At 37.0% G+C, this 20638-nt stretch overlaps 1 protein-coding gene and 1 pseudogene across 3 annotated transcripts in view; one reads left to right on the forward strand and one right to left on the reverse strand.

Moving 5' to 3' along the window:
* Positions 1-20638, forward strand: part of PASD1 (PAS domain containing repressor 1) — a 102320-nt gene that overhangs the window by 37380 nt on the left and 44302 nt on the right. For all 3 annotated transcript variants that reach the window (XM_074323419.2, XM_088794933.1, XM_088794932.1), the window contains 6 exons: positions 6401-6456; positions 7518-7672; positions 11261-11343; positions 13491-13580; positions 19929-20028; positions 20447-20560. In XM_074323419.2, the coding sequence (XP_074179520.1) occupies positions 6425-6456; positions 7518-7672; positions 11261-11343; positions 13491-13580; positions 19929-20028; positions 20447-20560 (574 nt within the window). In that variant the 5' untranslated portion in view covers positions 6401-6424. The remainder of the gene's footprint in view (positions 1-6400; positions 6457-7517; positions 7673-11260; positions 11344-13490; positions 13581-19928; positions 20029-20446; positions 20561-20638) is intronic.
* LOC109434370 (phosphatidylinositol N-acetylglucosaminyltransferase subunit P pseudogene) lies at positions 2773-3419 on the reverse strand (annotated as a pseudogene).

A 20638-nucleotide genomic window follows, 5' to 3' on the forward strand; every position in this document is an offset into this window, starting at 1 on the left:
AACTATTACATTGTTTTGTACACCTGAAACTAATGAAAAGAAAAAAAGAAACCACTCTGTAGTGCCATTTTTTGGCCATTGCTTTTCTCTCTGAGAAGAATCCATCTTCCTCCAGTCCTTTACATTTTGTGCTGCAGTTAATATTAATGTCTCTAATTAAAGCTACAATTTATTCTGTGGCTACTCTGCGCCAGACACCATGCTATCCACTTTGTGTACAGTAACTTAAGTCTCACAAAAACCTCGACATGTGAGTATTAAAACCCAGATTTTACAGTTGGGGCCCTTGAGACTCATAAAGGCGAAGGAACTCACCAAAGGTCACGCAATTATAAAGAGGTAGAGTTGGGATTTGAACCCAGGTCCAGTTGATTCCGAAGCCCAGATTCTTCACTGTTCGACACTGGCTCCTATATTACTTTTGAGAGGTGACATTCTGTCACACATACTGATTATAGTAAACTTTAAAAATGCAAAACAATATTTTTAATCACCCATAGTCCTATCACCCAAAGACATATCTGAATGTGTTTTTTTCCCCTAGTCCTGTTTTCTACATAGTATTTTATTTATTCATTTGTGTATCATGTTTTACATGATTGGGCTGAAACAGCATATACAATATTGTAATCTTCTTTTTAAGCTAATATTATAACAAGTATTTCTTTATAATACAGATCCTTTACAGACATGCTTTTCAGAGGCCTCTATTGATTAAAAAACAAAACAGACCAAAAAAAAACACACACAAAAAAACGTGAAAGATCCACTGGGGAGTGTTACAAACCCTGAGACTTTCCATGAAATAAGAAATGTAATCTCCAGAGAGAGGATAAGGGAAGCTTGGACCCCTAGTCCTGGCCAAATGGTACTCTTTTTCAAACTGAAGAATGCAGTAAGTATAGACATTTCACATGGAACTTCAACTTTGTAAATCCTCATGCAGAAAAGGCAGAAGTTGATAAGTCCAAGTATTTATCTGAATTTGTAGAGAATTTGTTAGAAAGGTCATCCGCCCCCAGATATATAAGTGAATTCCTTAAATTACAATGTGGTAGTCTTTATTCTAAGACTTCTACAACCCCAGGTCTGCAACCAGAGAAAGTCATAATCTTTCTTCTCTGTTCCTGCTCTGCCTATATTCTCCTCTTCCCTAGCTGCAGAGTGTAATGACTCAGATTATTTAATGCAGTCGAGGGATGATGGCAGATTGAACAACTGGGGCCTGAGTCCTGGAGTAGTCCTCAGGAATAGTCCTCAACAGTGTTCACTTGATTCTAAATCAGGATTAAACCTTTAGTATAATTTAGTTCTGAACTATTTGTACTGGGAGCTGATGGCACATGTTATGTGTGTCATGTAGGCCCCAGATATGGCTCCTGAAAATGTTTTAAGAACATTAGCAGCAGAAACCCAGATTTGATCTGCAAGTCACTTGTCTTCATAGAAGATTGATATCTCCATGGAGCCTGAACAGAAAACTAATTTGGTTCTGGTAGTTTTGAGACTGAGAGATTCAGAGTGAAGTTTCCTTTAACTGTGGATCTAATCTCAACTGAACACTGATGACTTATGTTGTCGTAATTACCACACTAGAAAGTATCTGCATGAGCGACTCTCAAGCAGAGAGACAGTGATTAATTACACAAATCAGTTCATGTTATAGTCTCATAATCTATCTTGTGAACTAAATATATACATATACATGTCCACACACCAGAAAATTGAAAGTGAATGGGAACAACAACCCCCCTTTGCCTCCCCCAAAGAAGAAAGCTTTGCAAGCATGACCTTCTTGAGCTTCATGTTATATTTCAGTAATAAAATTTGATGAGATCTAAGATTTTTCCCATCGATTTGGGTAAAAGGCACTCAGTGCATAACTGTGCTCTTCTGAACAGATTAATTATTACTTTGAATAGGAAGGCTGGCCACTCTTGGCCTGAGAACTTATTTTTAAAATAAATCTTGCTTTTGGAAAAAAAAAAAAGCTTTTTATTTACTTTAAGTGTGTTTTTCCAGGACCCATCAGCTCCAAGTCAAGTAGTTGTTTCAATCTAGTTGTGGAGGGCGCAGCTTGCAGGGGCCCATGTGGGGATTGAACCGGCAACCTTGTTGTTAACAGCACCACGCTCTAACCAACTGAGCTAACTGGCTGCCCCAGCCTGAGAACTTTTAATTAGCCTTATTTTGTTTTTAGTCTTTGCATGTTCTTTCACTGGTATAAGTTTACAAGTCTTTGATTTAGAATGGATTATTGAATGGAAAAGACTCAAAGTGTATTAACAGTTATATGTCTGTGCATTTCTTGTCTAAGGAGAGTGGTCAGATATATAGCAGAGCTACCATAGATGTTGTTAGAAATATCAAAGACATATAAAGCATGGCTCCTGTAATTAAAGAGCTTGCAAACCAGCTGTGTTGCCTCAATACACAGAAAGAGCTATATTATTAAAAAACACCAACATTTCTCTCTCCCCCTCTCTCTCTTTCTGGTAGAAACTTCAAAATTATAATGCGGCTTTTGTCATAAATCAAATTTCAACTTATGCGCAGATCTGTTCCTTTTTAATGCAGTATTTTATTTATTCTGTCCATTAACAACTAATATTTGAGAGCATTTACAGTACTAATGGAACTTAATCTAAAAGAAGTTCAGCTTACATTTTTAAAAGTGTTTTAATACCAGGTATTCATAATGAGAGATAATTATGATCAAAATTATTATGTCAAAAACTTATAATAAATGTTTCATGTTAGTCTACATACAATTCAGTTTTTGGTGTAAAGTTCTTTGGCTGTAAGAAAGAACATTTGGTTTACTTCACTAATAGAAATATCTCTTAATGCTGGGATGGCCTCTTCTTGGTATTTTTTCTGATATTGACTTTTAGCATAGTTATCTGTGATTGTATTAACAGAGTTGAGTGCAGAGGTACTCATCATGTTTATTCCAAATAAGAGTACATAACCAATTACTACAGTAATGAGCAGGTAAGCAATGCAGCGGCCCAACACTTTTGAGGCCGATAGGAGCTTAAGCCTAAGGAGTTTCGCCAAGACTCAGGAATAAAAGCCCACACAAGATACAGTATGAAGCTAAATTGAGAGCTTAAGAAAAGAACAAAGCCATAAATTGCTCTTTCTGGCAATGGTGATGGTGAATTTTCCACTATTTTCCCTGTGGCTTTAGACAATCTCAGCACTGAGCGCAAGCACCCACCCAGGAAACCTGAGCTAAAGGCCGAGTGGAGATAGCATCCCCTGCTGAACTGAAGGCTCACAGCGACCCTTTTCTGGTGGGATCTCTAGAGCACTGGGGCTGGCTGTCACTCGCTGGCTGCCACAGGATCTGTTCCTTAGTGGGTTTCCTCTGTTCCAATATACCTATGCTTTGGGATAAACACAACCTACATCATGTTTCCTCGAAAATAAGACCTAGCCAGACAGTCAGCTTTAATGTGTCTTTAGGAGCAAAAATTAGTATAAGACACGGTAGCATAGCATAGCATAGCACAGCACAGCACAGCACAGCACAGCACAGCATAGCATATATCATATCATAAAGACCAGGTCTTATAGTAAAATAAGACTGGGTCTTACATTAATTTTTGCTCCCAAAGATGCATTAGAGCTGATGGTCTGGCTAGGTCTTATTTTGGGGGAAACACAGTCTTTCCTTTTATATGCTTCAAGAAAGACATTATTTTGTGTAATGTTTTTGGTACATTTTTGTTAAATTAACTAGTAAGCACTGTATATTTGCTTTTCTCTATGAAGAAGCCTATAAATGTTATTTAAGAATATAACAGGTGATTTAAATAATTTGATATAACTTTTCTTGATGGAAATATATAACGCCATAAATATATAATGCAATTTGAATAAATTGTATTATATTATTGAAGTTTTTAGAATTAAAATTTATTTTTCATAATCATTCAGTTAGAAATATTGTCGTTTCCTTTATTTAAACCTTTTTCAAAGGTTGATTCTTTGACCCCCAGAATATTTAGAAGTATGTTATTGAATTTCCAAACATTTGGGGATTTTTCCAGCTATTTATTTATTTGTTATTGATTTATAATTTAATGCTGTTTTGATTAGAGAACATAATCTGTATGATTTTAATTGTTTAAATTCACTGAAACTGGTTTTATGGCCCAGCAATTTTGAATCCTTATGGCAGTTATATTCAGAATGACATCATATAGAATGAGCCGTGTGTATCGTAGGGTTGCTGGGCACAGTACGCTGTAAACGAACGAGACTATTTGTGTTGGCGGTGTAGTAAGTCCTCAGTCTGCTTAGGTATTTTCTTGCTTACTTGCTCTATTGATTACTGATAGAGGAGTGTTGAACTCACCAACTATAATCGTGGGTTTGTGGATTTCTTCTTTCAGTTCTTAACTTCATTTTGAAGCTTTATAATTAGATGTATACCTGTTTAGGTTTGTTGTGTCTTCTTGATTGACTCCTTTATTATTATGAAAGCTTCCTCTTTTTTCCTGGTACTGTTCCTTACCTGGAGTCTACCTTGTCTGATATTAATTAGCAACTCAAAAGTCTAAAGGGTTTTATATGATCTTTTTGCTCTTGATTTCTAGTTCAATTGTATTAGGGCCAGAGCATACGGTCTGTATGATGCTATTATTTGGTATGTGTTGATCTGTTTTACTGCCTACAATGGCCTCGCTGTTTTTCGTGTTCTGAAATTTCACTCTGATATTTCTAGATGTGGTTGTATTTTCATTTATTCAGATTGGGTCACATTTTCCATGTGACCCAATGGAAAACAAATTTCAGTTATTAGCTCTTTACTGCTTGTCTTCTGTTCTTGGTATTCTCTTCATCTGAAACTCCTATTAGGTACATATTAGGTCTTCTCATTCTTCATGTTTCATAACCTCTTATTTCATATTTTTCATTTCATTATCTCTCTGTAAAAGTAATATGGTAAATTTCCTCATATTGTATTCCATTTACTAATTTTCTTATCTGGTGTGTCTTAATACAATGCTTATTCCCTCTTTTTGAGGGATTAATTAAGCCCTCAAATTAAATTCATTGACTATGTCTTTATTTACACAATTTCTCTTGTTTTCAGTTTCATCTATTTTGTCTTTATTATTTTTAAACACAATTGTTTTATAATAGTTCTCAGATATTTTAGTTATTGGACGTTCTTGGGGGTCTCATACTGCTGTGTGTGTGTGTGTGTGTGTGTGTGTGTGTGTGTGTGTCCCAATTCTGGCATATGGTGGATTGTTTCTTTCTAATTTTGGATGTGGACTCGTCTTCAGTGGTGCCTTCTCTGTGGAAATTCTGTGGAACCTGGCTTGAGAGAGAATGTCTCCAGAATGGATTTTTCTTTGTTTTTCCTGGAACCCTAAGGTTGATTCAGTCTAATAGCGTCCTTTTTTTCCCGTATGCTGAGACACAGAAACTTCTTTTTATTTCTTTGTTGGTGGGATGATTTTTAAATGAAATTGTAGCCTCTGAAAGTCTTGGCTATACATAGGGAGGAGATTTCAGTTTCATTTCCTTGCTTGGATCCTCCTTCACTCAAGAAGGCCTTAATCCCCAAGCTCCTTTGTTCCATAGCTATGCATCCCGTTCCCCACAACTGCACGGGCTGGTATACTAACTGGCTTTGGTTCCCAATGTCTTCCCTGTGTTTGACCTCTGAGCTTCCCCTTTACTTTCTTGAGAGCATTTAAAGGACGTTTGCTATATTTTAACTGTTTTTTCTTGTTTAACACATATGTATTTGAATGTCATTGATTTCTACCTTGAGGTGATATGTGAGTCTAATTATACAGTTCAAAGCCGGGGACTCTGGTGATTTCAGGGCCATTTTTTGTATGCCCAGGATTTCTATGATATTGACAATAAATGCAGACTTTGTGTATTGTGTCGTGGTATATATGAAGCTTTCAACCCACATCTGTGTTTCATTAAGTGCTCTTGAAGTTAGTGGAAGTTAAAAGAATTTAAAAGTATGGTATTAAACCTACAAATATTAGGTTGGTGCATCAGTAATTGCGGTTTAAGAGGTTAAGAATAATTGCAAAAACCGCAATTACTTTTGCACTAACATAATACTTGACTTTTGGATTAAGTTTTGTAACTTCACAGAATGTTGTGCCTTTTTCAAATAAATTCATTTGCAGTGTTATGACAGATATTCATTTGGGAATCACACAATAAATAAGTCTTCAACATCTACATAACGTCTGAGAGGGTTATTGGTACTTAATGAAATTCTCTCTCTAAAAGAAATAGACAATCCTTGAGGGAAAGGTGCTATGCAATTGCAAATTTTGGTTAGTCTTATTGCTTTACTGTGATACATCATAGACTGATTTCTTAGTAAAATGTTGCTCTACTTTGATTTCAGAAATCTTTGTTACCTCACTGAAAAATGGACGAAGATAACAAAGAAAAGGACGAGAGGTATGAATTCATAACTGACTGATATTTCTGTCAAAGCCCTCTTGCCCCGTCCTCTGTTCCCATTTCACACCTAGCAAAATCCTGCTTCCTTGGGGAGGCCTGACTCACTCAGGGAAATTGGGTTTCTCCAGTGAGTTTTCCATAACCCCTACCCCCAACCCTATTATAATACTCAGTGCATTACTTATGTACCTGAAATCTCCCTCATCAAACTGTGTCCTCCATGCCTTGCACAATGGCCTGTTTTGAGGCTTTGGCTTGCCTTGGGCTTAAATTCATTTATGTTTGAGAAGATAAATTACCTTATTTTTTCAGTTCAAGCACCAGAAGTAAATCCCAGTGCACTAATCAAAATGTTTTTGTCAAACATTTTCAATATGATCTATGTTTTTAAAAATTTTATTAAATTTATTGGGGTGACATTGGTAAATTACATGTTTCAAGTGTATAGTTCTATAATATGTCATCTGTATATTGCATTGTGTGCTCTCCACCCAGTCAGTTCTCCTTCCATCACCGTATATTTGACCCCTTTATTCTTTTCTATGATCTATGTTTTTTCAAAGGTAAAAGAAAAAGATCTCAATTAGCATTTTATTGCTCAGCCTTCTCTCTGAAGAGCAATGACTTTGTGAGAACCTCTTGAGTAATTATAGATCATTTAGAAAGAATTTTCTTTAATCAGAAGTACTCTTGTAAAAGCAGGTAAGACCATATGGTAGAACAAAGACCCACTATTAAATGGAAATTAATCTAGACTTAATTTATTTTGTATAATTCTTAGGCCAGTGTGCTAGCCACTGTGCTGGGCTTTGCAGTGGGAGACATAAAGATAGATCTAGTCTCTACCCTCAAGGTAGATGAGATTGGCTTTCATTTCCTTGTTTTAATATTGACAGTTATTGTTATCCTATGAGTGATCAAGGGACAGGACTTTTGTTCAAATGTTGACTTTAACATCTCCCTCTCTCTTTCCTTATGTATCCCTAGCCATTGTTCTACTATCTGAATTTCCAGCCCTACCCTTACCATTAATAACCTTGTTTATTTTTGTCAATTAGGAATGTACCTTACATGAATGAAACTAAAAAGGAAGACTCAGTTGACGTCTTCTTCACTGAACTGCATGCTTTGCTGCAAGCTCATGGTTATGCTCTAACAGAAGAGAAAGCTGACAAATTGCAGAGCACTTATGCTCTTGCACAGGAGGAGAAAGGTTTGATCTGACCATCGCAACTTACCCTTACAGTGTTTTGATTAGCCATATTGAAAATTAGCTGTCGATGGGACAGCTGGGTCTCTCCCTTTACTTCAGACATTTTTGGGAGGGATTAATGACTAAAGGATCTCCTGAAGCACCTTCTAATACACACATATATTTAGTTTCTCTCCATCCATAAGTTTATGGTTGATGCTGAAAATATTATTGAGGTTCATGCAAAAGTGGGACAAAGAAATGAAAATTAATAGAAGTATACTGGGCAATAATAATGCAAATTTCTATATCTTAGGCACTTGAAGGCGTATGGTGAATGTTGCTAAGGGAAACATGGTGCCGAGGGTGTAAAATAGTACTTACAATATTTAAGTATGTTTAACTCAAAACACCTGAGTAGGTTATGCCCATAAGCCTATGATCATGCTGCAAAAATCTCTTATCTTAAAAAATTATTTCCTTGACCCCATGATACTTCTGTGCCCTATTTCTGTATCCCCTTTACAGCAAATGTTTTTGCAATGATTATATAGACCATGTCTCCACTGTCTCATGCCCCATTCATTCCTCAACCCACTTCCCTGAGGCTGGAACAAACTACCACTCCAGTACAACTACTCTCATCAGGAATAACAGTGACCTCCACGTTGCTGAATTCTTTGGTCCCTTACACGTCCTCATCTTTCTTGACTTTTGAAAAATATTGGACAGGTGACCACTCCCTGCTTTTTGAAGCACTTTTCTCTTTGGCCTCCAGAATAGCACACTCACCTGGTTTCCCTCCTAGCTCATTTCTCTCTCTTTCCCATTCTCTCTCTGCATCCCCTACTTTCCCTTTCAGTTTCTAAACATGGGTGTGCCCCAGGGCTCAGTCCTTGGACCTTTTGTCTTCTGTATCTAACCTAATTTCCCAGGCAATCTCATCCAGTCCCTTAATTTGAAGTGCTACCTGGATGTCAGTGACCCTCTCTTTCTAAATCTATCTCTAGCCCTGGCCTTCTACCTGAGTTCCATAGTTGAGAATCATACTCATGATTCATCTAGTGAGAGAATTTCTTATGTAACTTCTTCACTTGGATATCTAATAGGAAAGTTAACATGGCCAAAAGGAACCCTTGATTCCTCTGCATGCCATTGGCTGTCACACCCCTACCCCAGTCTCCCTATTTCTGTAACTGATACTACTAATCATTCTTCTATCTGCTTGGAGCTAAAAATCTAGAAGTCATTCTTGTGTCCTCCATTTCTCTCACCCCATCACCCAATCCATCAGCAATTCCTTTTTAAATTTTTTAGAAACCTTTTATTTATTTAAGTGTGTTTCTCCAGGACCCATCAGCTCCAAGTCACATAGTTGTTCCAATCTAGTTGTGGAGGGCGCAGCTCACAGTGGCCCATGTAGTTATTGAACCGGTGACCTTGTTGTTAAGAGTACTGCACTCTAACCAACTGAGCTAACTGGCCAGGGGCATCAGCAAATCATTTTGGCTTTACCTCTAAACTATATCTCAAATCCATTCACTTCTCTCCATTTCCGTAGCCTTGATGTACCGACCTAATCCAGTCCACCATCACCTGTTAACTTTTGAGGATGCTTACTAGCTAGACTCTCTGCTTCCACCCTTGCTCTTCAATTTGATGTATTTTCCACAAACAGCCATAGTGAGGTTTTAAAAGCATATTGTCACTTTCCTGCTTAAAAGAATTCTCCTTATCATATACCCTATGTGATCTGGCCCTGCCTATCTCTCAGACTTCATTTCCTACACTCTATTCCTTGCTCACCTTACTGTAGCCCTTTTGACCTCTTGTCTGTTATTTAAATAGGCCAAATTCTTTCCTGGTTCACTTTGTACTTACTGTTTCCTCTGCCTGAAATGCTTTGATTCCAGGCCTTCACATGGCTGTCTTCCTGTCATTCAGACCCTGGCTCAGATGTTACCTTCTCAGTAAGGCTTTCCGGATGACTCAGTCATTATTGCACTTAAAGATGTGTGAAATTATCGGTTCCATCGCCTATGTGTTGATTATCTGTCTTCCCCGCCCCCTGACCAGTCTATAAGATACAAAAGACAGTCACCTTATTTATCTTGTTCACACTGTATCCTGAGCCTCTAAGAGAGTAAGATACATAGTAGGAGCTCAGTAAATATTAGTTAAATAAATGAACAAATAAGATTCAGTTTAACAGGACTTATTGGGTCTCTATTGTGAATTAAGTACTATGCTGGACACTGGAGTTTTAGTGAAGAATTGGCTATGATACCCATCCTAGAAACAAAACAAGTTCTTGGGTAATAGTAAGGTAGAAAAGCCCTTTATGATCGATTGATAAAATACATTGATTTTCTTTCCTTCTAAATATGTGGACTCTCTTCTGTCTTTTTTATTAAGAAGGAGTACAGGAGATGAAAGTCACTGGATAGAGCTGAAAGTCAGTGGGGAAATAACTCCAGAAATCAGCTATGCGAGAGTGTCATGGGTTGTTTCCTGCATTTGAGGAACTATGACCAGAACTGAATTTCCAGGCTGGGATAGTGGTCAGGAACACTGATCTTGAGGCAGTTGTGCAATTGGCGAGGATTATTTTTCATATTATTCCTACTTCTCATGCAGTTACATATCGTCTTTTCATTCCCTCTTTTGCGAGGGTTCTGGGACTCTTCTGCTCATGCTTGGCCTCCTTCTTATCCAAATGTACTCATAGGAAAGGATCTGAGACTCATACCCACTAAGGAAGCAAGTGCTGCTATCAGAATTACCCTTGTCTGGCGATTTAACATTTTTAATAGGGATCAAAATTGTATGCCACGGGTCTCTAACTTTTCTGTGAGAAGAAACGAGCGTTTATTGACATGTATTATAATAACTGGAGAGTAGAGGGCTGTTTTAATGAAGTCCCTGAGTTAGTGAGGTTAATGGAGTAAGTACGATGGGAGAGGGGCCGGACATTGATAGCAAAGGCTCTGAGTAAGCACAGGAGCAGAAACACTGCTCATTGGGAAAACCAGAAAACCTTGAAGAACGGAGAAGGATGAAGGGGAGACAGAACAGTGTCAACAGCTTTGAAGAGATACAAGATGAGGCTTAGAGATTTTCTAGTGAAGGGCCCTTGCTAAAAGCTTAACTATTAGATGAAACTAAATCATGGGATTCCTATTGTTAGCAGTGGTAGAGGAGATTTTAGGTATCTGGATACACCTAGAGCCCTTGACACAGTCTGTATCTTATCTAGAATATTATGAGTACTGCATTTGGTAGAATTTAGAAGACTTAAAGAAGTAAAGAAAAGGAATGAATTGTGGGTTAAAAAATCAATATATTGTTGGAGAGGTCATACTGTGTATAGTAGAAATTGAGTTGGATGATCTTCAAGGTCTTTTTCAATTCCAAACACCTCTGTTGATGGTAATTTCTAAACAGTTAGTCTACAGCAGACCCTTCATTAGTACTCAGCATTTTCTCATGAGAGTCTTTTCTATAAAATTAATTAAAACTTTGAAAAAAAACTTGAAAAATCTAATACCTATAGCTAATCATTTTAATGTGACAGTTTTCTATCCTTTCTTCCTTTTTCTAAAAACGCAGTCAATCAAGAAATGCCTAGAGAGAAATCTGGTTTGATTGCATCATTTCAAAGCTATGAAGACTTCCAGCGTGCGGCACTGCAAGTAAGAGTGGATTTGTTCTTTGATTACTTCATATGTAGAATATGTGCAGTAGAAGATAAAGAATAGTGTTTTTCAAAGTGTGGCTAGGAGACCGTGCATATCAGAATTACCTAGGGAGCTTGGTAGAAATAGATTCCTGAGACCCACCTTAAACTGAATCAGGCTCCTAATCCTGGTAGGGCCTGGAGCCTTCATTTCTACTAGGCTTCCCAGATGTTTCTTATGCTAATTGAGTTTTGAAAACTACTGATCTTGACTGACAACAAATATGAACAAATCTGTACATACGTTGGTAGCAAGTTAAGTAATTATCTGGTCGAGTCATTCAACATAGGCTGTTAGACTCTAAAGAATAAACCTTCACGTCTTATTTTTTCCCTTAAGGACATGAGATGTTTATGATTTCTCTCTCCAAGGGAGCTGGTTAGTTTCACTAAGTTCAAAGGCCACAAACTAAAGCCTGAATGACCATGGTCTTTTGAGCCAGAGAGATAAAGATATGAATTGTGCCTTTGTCATTTACTTGCTATGTGTCTTTGAGAGAGTTACCTTTCTCTGAGCCTTGATTTCTTTCTCTGTAAAGTGGGTAAAAAAAATCTTTATTTCACTAACTCATTGGAAGAATAAATAAAGTGAACAGGTATAAAATATCTAGTGCACTTTCTCACTCTCTTCTCCATGTCACTTAATTTCTCTTATTTTCCATTCCTATGTCTCTTTGTGTTGCAGTCTGAGCATGTCTTGAGTTCTATCTTCCAGTTCAGAAATTGTCTTTCCAGCTAAATTCTGACAAGCTATTTACTTAACCTGTACCTTGAGTTTTTATTTTTGATGTTATCATTTCTAGATTTTGTTTGATTATATTTACATATGCCTTGTTAGTTTGAGTCTTGTTCCTTCATCATATTTTCAATACCCTTTGTTATTTATTTAAGCATATTAAGCACACTTATTTTATATTTTATCTTGGATAATTCCAGTATCTGCTTTTTAAAAGTCTGATTCTGCATTTTAGTACTTACACTGCCTCTCGCTCACAGTTTCATTTTTTTCTGTTTATTACTATTTGATTCTAAGGTCATGTTTTTGGAACTTGATCTGCATGAGTTCTTTCAGCCTTGGTTTTAAAGTCATTCTGTAGAGCTGATTTCAATTTCTTTTGACTAGATATCTGCAGTCAGGGTCACTTGAAACAAAATAATAGGCTTGAGGTGTTCAGGGCTACACAGGTAGTTTGTCGATTCCAGCTCCAAATCTGTGTGAGTGTGGGCTTCTTTTTAGCGATTACCAGATGAGACTAGTTTTTCTTTTCCTCCTTTAGCCAGAGTGGAGCCTGAGGCAGTCATGCACATTCCCGGTCTCCCTTTGCTGGATAAGATCTTTCTTTTTTGCCTGCTGGGAGTGTTACCCTTTGGGAGGCCTGGCTTTATGCAGGAGTCTCTGATTTCACCTCCCACCTTGTGCAGACCCTGGCTTTGCTTTCTATCCCACAAGCTGTCTGCTGTCAGTATGGTGCAGTATTCCCAAGGCAAATGCAGGCTCCGGCATCCTCTTACCTCTTCATTCCCATGTTCTAGTCATTTCTGACATCAAATTGCTTCCCTTACTTTGCCATAAGCTCAGGCCTGTTTTGAAATAGAAGTTTTTATATATTTTAGTCATCATGTTAGGTGTTTTCTACCAGGAGGCATTTGTCTGGCAATTTGTCCATTATATAGCAGGAAAGGGATGGCAATATCACTTCTTCTTATATTTATAAGTAGATGACTAAACTAAGCATAAATGAAAATGCCCTCCAAAATATTCTTAATGTTTTGAAATTAACTTTGAATGAAATGTGAAACAACCTAGATATGGAAATGAATCTCCCTAGCTTGTGTTGGAGAGTTTGTTAATTGGGTGTACATTGAAATTTGTTTGTCTAAGTGGCACATCATTTGATAAACATCTCATGCTTAAGGTTAAGTAGATTCTGTGTAGGAGGCAGAATAATGGAATTTTAATTAAGTCTGTACCTGCTTTTTTGATATTTAAGGACCACAATACATTTTCAGTGTGCTATTATAATTATTTATACATTTAGAAATAAAGTTATCATTTTATTATTATTTCACTATTTAATTACATTATTGTTCTTTCTTCATTAGTCATTAGACGGCTTTATGATAATACTGAGCACAGATGGAGTGATAATTTTTGTGGCTGAAAACATCACATCTCTTCTTGGCTATTCACCTGTAAGTTCTTCCAGATTTTTGGGAAAGTATCATTCAGTTTGTTGTTTAAGGGTTCGTTATTTGTTTTCAGGAACATATAACACATCAAGACACTCTCGGTGTTGTCACAATGTGCACCTGTTCTCTTATCATCTTCATTGATTTCAGTTTTAAATCTATAAAAACAAACTCTGATGCGAGATAATGAAACACTGTGTATGTGTGTGTGTGTGTGTGTGTGTGTGTGTGTGTGTGTGTGGTTTGTAAACTGCCCCTGAGGCAATCTCCAAATAAAAATGTGCTTTTTGAAATGGCAGTCTCCTCAGAATCAGTGGGTGGGTCCCCAAGGTGACTGCTTTTCAAGGCAGCTTTCACTGGATTTGACTTTGTCCATTTCTTTAGAGTCCATCACATACTGATTAAATAATAAATGTCATGATTTGTTTATGCTGACTCATGGCATCCATTTCCAGGTCTGATTTGCTTTTCGTTTCTTTATATTGAAGAACAAATTATGATATCGTCTAGGAAAGCATACAGAAATGATTGCATAGCTTAGCAGTTTGTTTAGCAGATTGTAAGTACTGCTGGAGTCACTTACACGTGAGTGAGTGGTAGTCAGGGTCTCTGGTGTCCAAAATGGTCACACATCCCGAGCCCTTTGGTGTTACTGTGCCTTTCTCACAAAAGCTTTCTCTATCTTTATGGCATCATTCACTTAGAATATATGATTTCCTAAAAGATTTTCTGGATCTTTAGGCTGCACACCTAACAACTTTATCACCTAAATATAAAAGTACTACATACCTTCATATTCCACTCATGCATGTGTGTGGAGGGGCTGTGTAGAATACATCTACCACTGCAATCACTACTGAAATCTCTGTCATACCTGGATTGTTGCCTTCTATATTCCTCACTGCACAAAGTGGTTTCAAGAACTTGTCAAGCCCTGACCTAGAGACCGATAGCACTCAAGTCTGGAAGATGTACATTAATAAAAGTTTTGTTAAATTATCCTTTAGTTAAGTTAGAAGAGGATTAGAAGCTTATTCCACTAGTCACGCTGTTCTGGCCGGCATGTTGCATGGCCCATTTAGGAACTCAGAGAGCTTTCCCACTCTTTTCTCTTTATTTACAGATACTGTGATCCATCTCTTTATTTCTCATTCTCTTCCTTTCTTTTAGAAAACAGTTTACATTTTTCAAATTCAACTTATATTTGTAGGGTACCAAAACAGCTGAATAAAATACAAATAATAGAGATATTCGTTGAATTGGACTTTAGAGTAGTCATATCATGGAAAGGGAATGGTCTTATTAAATTTATATTAAAGAAAGAGTGTATGAATATGCTATGTTACAGATTAAATTTTGTTATAGTGAAGACCAGAATGATAATGCCTTTAGGTCTCTACCCTTTATCTAACTATGGAGCAGGGTCACTGGAGTGATCCTTACGTCCACTGTTTTTAGTTGGTGGTCAATTATAAGTCATTCATTGTCACTGTTACTTTCCTTTAAAAATAAATTTTTTAAAAAATGTAGTTAATTAATGAGAAACCAATTGCCACTATTTCCATCTAAGGGAATGTACGCTAGCAGAAAACTGCTCACTTTAAATTTTAAGTGACAATGCTATCACATTCTTCTACTGAGAGAACTGGTGAGCCACAGCACTTTGTGCCTCTTATTATGGTATTATTTTATACTTTGCATCACATAACTGTTGGTGTATATCTCACCTGCCGTACCAAACTATGTGTTCATTGAAATTCAAATTCATATCAGATTCATCTTTTTGAACCTTCATAAATACTCAGTAAAAGAAATTAATGAATTACTGTAAGTAGAATGTCCAAATGCAGAAACTGGCCCAGTAGCAAATTGGCTGCTCCTGGTGCAAATTGGACTCAAAGCAGCTATGGTGTGGTGAAAGGAACATCATGGACATGAAGTTGGATGAAGCTGGGTGTGAATCTCATCTCTGAGCTTGTGACCTCTCAACAATTGGACAAGTCTTAATTTCCTTGTGAATGAAATAGGGGATAATTGTTCCTCTCACAAGGTATTAAGTGAGCTAGTTTGTGTGAACGTACCTAGCACATGTCTGGCATGGAACAGTTGTTAATCGTGTGTTAGATGGATGAATGAGTGGTTTCTACTGATCAGAGATAACTTAGTTTGGTACCTAAAGTTTATTTTATAACTAAACCAATAAAAGCATTTTTATTGAAGAAATTGTTTAATGAAAAATATCTATATTTCTTTTGGAAAGTCAATTTCTTACTGTGTGACTTTCGTTGTTAAAATTTATTGCCTGTTAATTTCATAATGTTCTGTTTGCTAAATTAAGGTAATATTTCCGCCCTGAATCAAGCCAAGCTTTTTTTAAAAAAAATTGAGACAGGATCCATCTGCTAATTTGAACATTGGCCAACTCATAGGGTGGCTTCTACAAATGAACCATAAAAATATATTTTTTGAATTTTGACTGTAGATTATTAATATTAATCAGTTAAAAATCATTAGAATTTGTGGTTCATCACCCAAGGCCATTATTCGGCTACAAAGAATACTTTGTTTATTGCTTTGTTCCTGTCACATTAAAAACTCATAACTTAATGTCTGATATTCTATTTATCCATGTGTCACCATATTTTAGCTACATAATACAGCATTATTAATTCATTCAACTAATATTTATTGGGTGCTCACTTGTGCCAAGCTGTGTTCTAGGTGTTGAGGATGTAGTAGTGAACAAGACAGCCAAGGTCTCTGTTCTAATGCAATTTACATTTTACTGAGGGAGACAGGTAATAAACAGATAAACATATACTGTACATGTGACTATAATGTCAGGTAGTGATTAGTGCTATGAAAAAAAGGCAGAGAGAATGTGAGGGAATTGGTGCTATTTAAAATACTTTTGAGTAGAGACGTCGATGAATTAAGGGATAAAGTCATTGCAAACATCTGGGAAAGAGTACTGCATGTTGAATAAAGAGCAAATTCAGGGGCTCCAAGATGACTGTCTGCTTGGTGTATTTGGATATGAGCAAGGGGTTCAGTGTACCTGGAATGCAGTGAGCAAGAGGGAGAGTGGGCGGGGCTAAGGTCAATAGGCAGCAAGGAACCACAACATACAGCTGTAATGGCCATTGTAAGTACTTTGGCTTTTATTCTGAATGAGTTCAGTAGCCAGTGGAAAATGTTGAGCAGAGGAATAACTTCATCTGACATGTTTCATTTTTTATTTATTTATTTAAATTTCTCAATTATGGTTGACATTCAATATTATATTAGTTTCAGGTGTACAGTATAATGGTTAGACATTTATATTGTAACTTACAAAATAATCCCCCAATAAGTCTAGTACCCCCCTTGCACCATTCAGTTATTGCAGTATTATTGACTATATTCCCTATGTTGTACATTGTATCTCCATGACTGTTTTGTAACTACCAATTTGTACTTTTTAATCACTTCACCTTTTTCACCCAGCCCCTCAACCCTCCTCCCATCGGGCAACCATCAGTTTGTTCTCTATATCTATGACTTTGTTTCTGTTCTGATTGTTTGTTTTTTAGATTCCACATGTAAGGAAAATCATATAGTATTTGTCTTTCTCTGTCTGACTTATTTCACTTAACATAATACTCTCTAGCTCCAGCTGTGTTGTTACAAATGGTAACATTTCATTCCTTTTTGTGGCCGAGTAATATTCCATTGCATATAAGAATATGTACCACATCTTCTTTATCCAGTCATCTTATCAATGGACACTTAGGTTGCGTCCATATCTTTGATGTTGTATATGAAATGTCCTTCTTTGTCTGTTGTTATAGCCTTTGTTTTAAAGTCTATTTGGTCTGATATAACTATTGCTATCCCAGCTTTTTTTTTTCTTTTTTCATTTGCATGCAATATCTTTTTCCATCCCTTTACTTTCCGTTTGTGTATGTCTTTCCATCTAAAGTAGGTCTCTTGTAAGCAGCATACGTAAGGGTCTTATTTTCTTATCCATTCAGCCACCCTATGTCTTTTGATTGGAGCATTTAACCCATTTACATTTAAATTAATTATTGATAGGTATATAGTTATTGCCATTTTATTAGTCATATTTTTATCTTTTTTTTCTTCTTGAAGAAGTCCCTTTAACATTTCCAGTAATACTGGTTTGGTGGTGATGAACTCCGTTAGCTTTTTCTTGTCTGGAAAACTCTTTATTTCTCCTTCGATTCTAAATGATAGCCTTGTTGGGTAGGTAATCTTGTTGCAGGTTCTTGCTTTTTATCACTTTGAGTATTTCGTACCAATCCCTTCTGGCCTGCGAAGTTTCTGTTGAGAAATCAGCTGACAGTCTTATGGGGGTTCCCTTCTAGTTAACTGTTTTTCTCTTGCTGCTTTTAAGATTCTCTTTTTGTCTTGAAACTTAGGCATTTTAATTATGATGTGACTTGGTGTGGGCGCTTTGAGTTCATCTTGCTTGGAACCCTCTGTGCTTCTTGGACTTGTATATCTGTTTCCTTCATCAGGTTAGGGAAGTTTTCTGTCATTATTGCTTCAGATAGATTTTTAATCCTTTGCTGTCTCTCTTCTCCTTCTGGTACCCCTATGATGTGAATGTTGTTACATTTGAAGTTGTCCTACAGGCCCCTTAAACTATCTGCATTTTTATGATTCTTTTTGCTGTTTTGATTGGGTATTTTCTGCTACCTTGTCTTCCAAATCATTGATTCAGTTTTCTGCTTCATTTAATATACTGTTGAGTCCCTCTAATATACTTTGTACTTTTAAATCTCTTCACCTTTTTGTAGTGTTTTGTAGTTATTGTAATCTTCATTTCTGACTGGTTATTGTTTATAGTTTCTATCTCTTTGTGTAAGATCTTACTAATTTCATCTACTCTTCCCCTAAGTTCATTGAACATCCTTATAACCAGTGTTTTTAACTCTGTATCTGGTAGATGGCTTACCTTCATTTTGTTTAGTTCTTTTTCTGGAGCTGCGTTCTGATATTCCATTTGGGACATGTTTATTTGTCTCATTTTGGCCGCCACACTCTGTTTCTATGTATTGGGTAAATCTGCTCTGTCTTCCAGTCTTGGCAGTGTCCTTATATAATAGGTGTCCTGTGGGGCCCAGTGGTGTAGACTCCCTGGTCACCTGAGGCCATGCTCCAGGGGTGTCCCTTGTGTGGGTTGTGTGTGCTCTCCTGTTGTAGTTGAGCCTTGATTGTTGTTGATATGTCAATGGGTGGTATTGACCCTCAAGCTAAATGACTGTAAGGACTGGCCATGACTATAACAGATGAACTATAGTTCAGGAGCTGACCCCACAGAGTAAGATTCCCTGTAGCGAGGTTCTGGTGCCTTCTGAGACCACCCTTTGGGTGTATCATTTGTGGAGCTAATTAGGTGGAGCTCTGGTGTGGTCTGATGCTGGCCACCAGTTGTGTTGGTTCTGGGGCCTCTTGGCAGCGACTCTGGTGCAGGCCTAGGTCACCCCTGCCTGTGCTTGGCCCAGGGCCACTTGGTAGGAGCCACAAAATGATCTGAAATTGGTAGCTGCTGCCTTGCTGGACTCGAAGGTGCCTGGGAGAAACTATGCTGTGAACCTAGGATGAGTACCACCAGTGCCAGGGGCCTAGCAAGAGGTACAGGGCATGCCGAGGCCAGCTGCTGCTTGTTTAGGGTTTGTGAGCCTTTGAGAGATTTTATGAAAGGCTGCAGAATGGGGCAAGGCCATGGGCTTAAGAGGAACGGAGCATTGGAGGTTTGAAGAAAAATGAAATAGCAAGAAATAGTTACATTGAAGAGTAGAAGAGTGAATTGTCTAGGTAAATATAGAATGATTTCTAGGCAGAGCTGAATGCCCATTTTAAATAATGCACAGCATGGTTGTGGGTATTTCTCCATACACATTCAGTGGCTTGGGTGAAGATAGAGGGTAGATGAAGAGTTGGAATTAACAGAGTTGGGGTTTTTCCAGGCAACTATGTCAGAAAGAAAAAAAACACATGGGAGTGATTATAATGATTGACTTTGGAACCTGAGCTGGGTAAGGAGGGTAAGACAATTTGAAGGAGATGATGCCCAGTGAAAATGCGATAGGAATGGACTGGAGGTCTCACTGGGTCACACAAATATTGGAGAGGTGCAGTACTTGAGTGCACTAGATAGGTAGGAGGTGATAGTTATAGAATGGGGTAATATGAATTGGGACTTTAAGAGGTACAACAGGTATCATCAAAAGATGACTGAAACAGGCAGATAATAAGCTTATTGGATGGAGGTAAGGAGATAGAAAAAGTGAACAGTAATAGCACATATAACAAAATTTATTCTCTCTCTCTTTCCTTCTCAAGGATGAGATCGTGGGTAAAAAATTACTAACCCTCCTGCCTGAAGAAGAGAAAAGAGAAATCTACAGAAAGATTACTCTCGTACTTCCTGTGTCAAGCTTAGGTATAGATTTTTTTTTTCAAATAGTAAGTTCTTAGATTTTAAGAGACAGTAAAAATCACTCAGAGGAGTAGTAAAAATAAAGACATTAGAACCAATATAGCTGCTGATTATATATTAATTTGACTTAGTACAATTTCACAAATTACATTTCTAGTGTTAAAAATCTCCATTAAATCTTTTTCTTTATTATGAGCACTGATTGCTTCAGCTTTTGTATAATTGCATTAGTGTTATATAAATAATGTTTTAGCTGGTAACCCACTCTACAGATAAACATAGCTATGCAAATACTAATGTTCATGGAAAGAAAGTAATATTTTTGGAAAATCTAGTCTAACTAAGACAATAATTATGAAATAATCCCAAAGAATATGGTAAGGTACAAATGTAAACTTGTTTTGTATCTGTTTTCTTTTAGTGGGGAAGCAAAATGAGTTTTGCTGTCATTTAAGAAGAGGTTGTCTTAAACATGGTGACAGCCCTACTTATGAATATGCAAAATTTATCATGAGTATAAAAGATTTTAATGATGGTAAGCAATTTCGTTTTTAATTTGATCTAGATAAAGTTCATGAGTTATGCAGCCCTTCGCTGCTAATATAAATGTCCT

The sequence above is a fragment of the Rhinolophus sinicus genome, chromosome 18 (genome assembly GCF_057876585.1).
Source record: "Rhinolophus sinicus isolate RSI-liver-muscle chromosome 18, RSI-T2T, whole genome shotgun sequence".
NCBI lineage: Eukaryota > Metazoa > Chordata > Mammalia > Chiroptera > Rhinolophidae > Rhinolophus > Rhinolophus sinicus.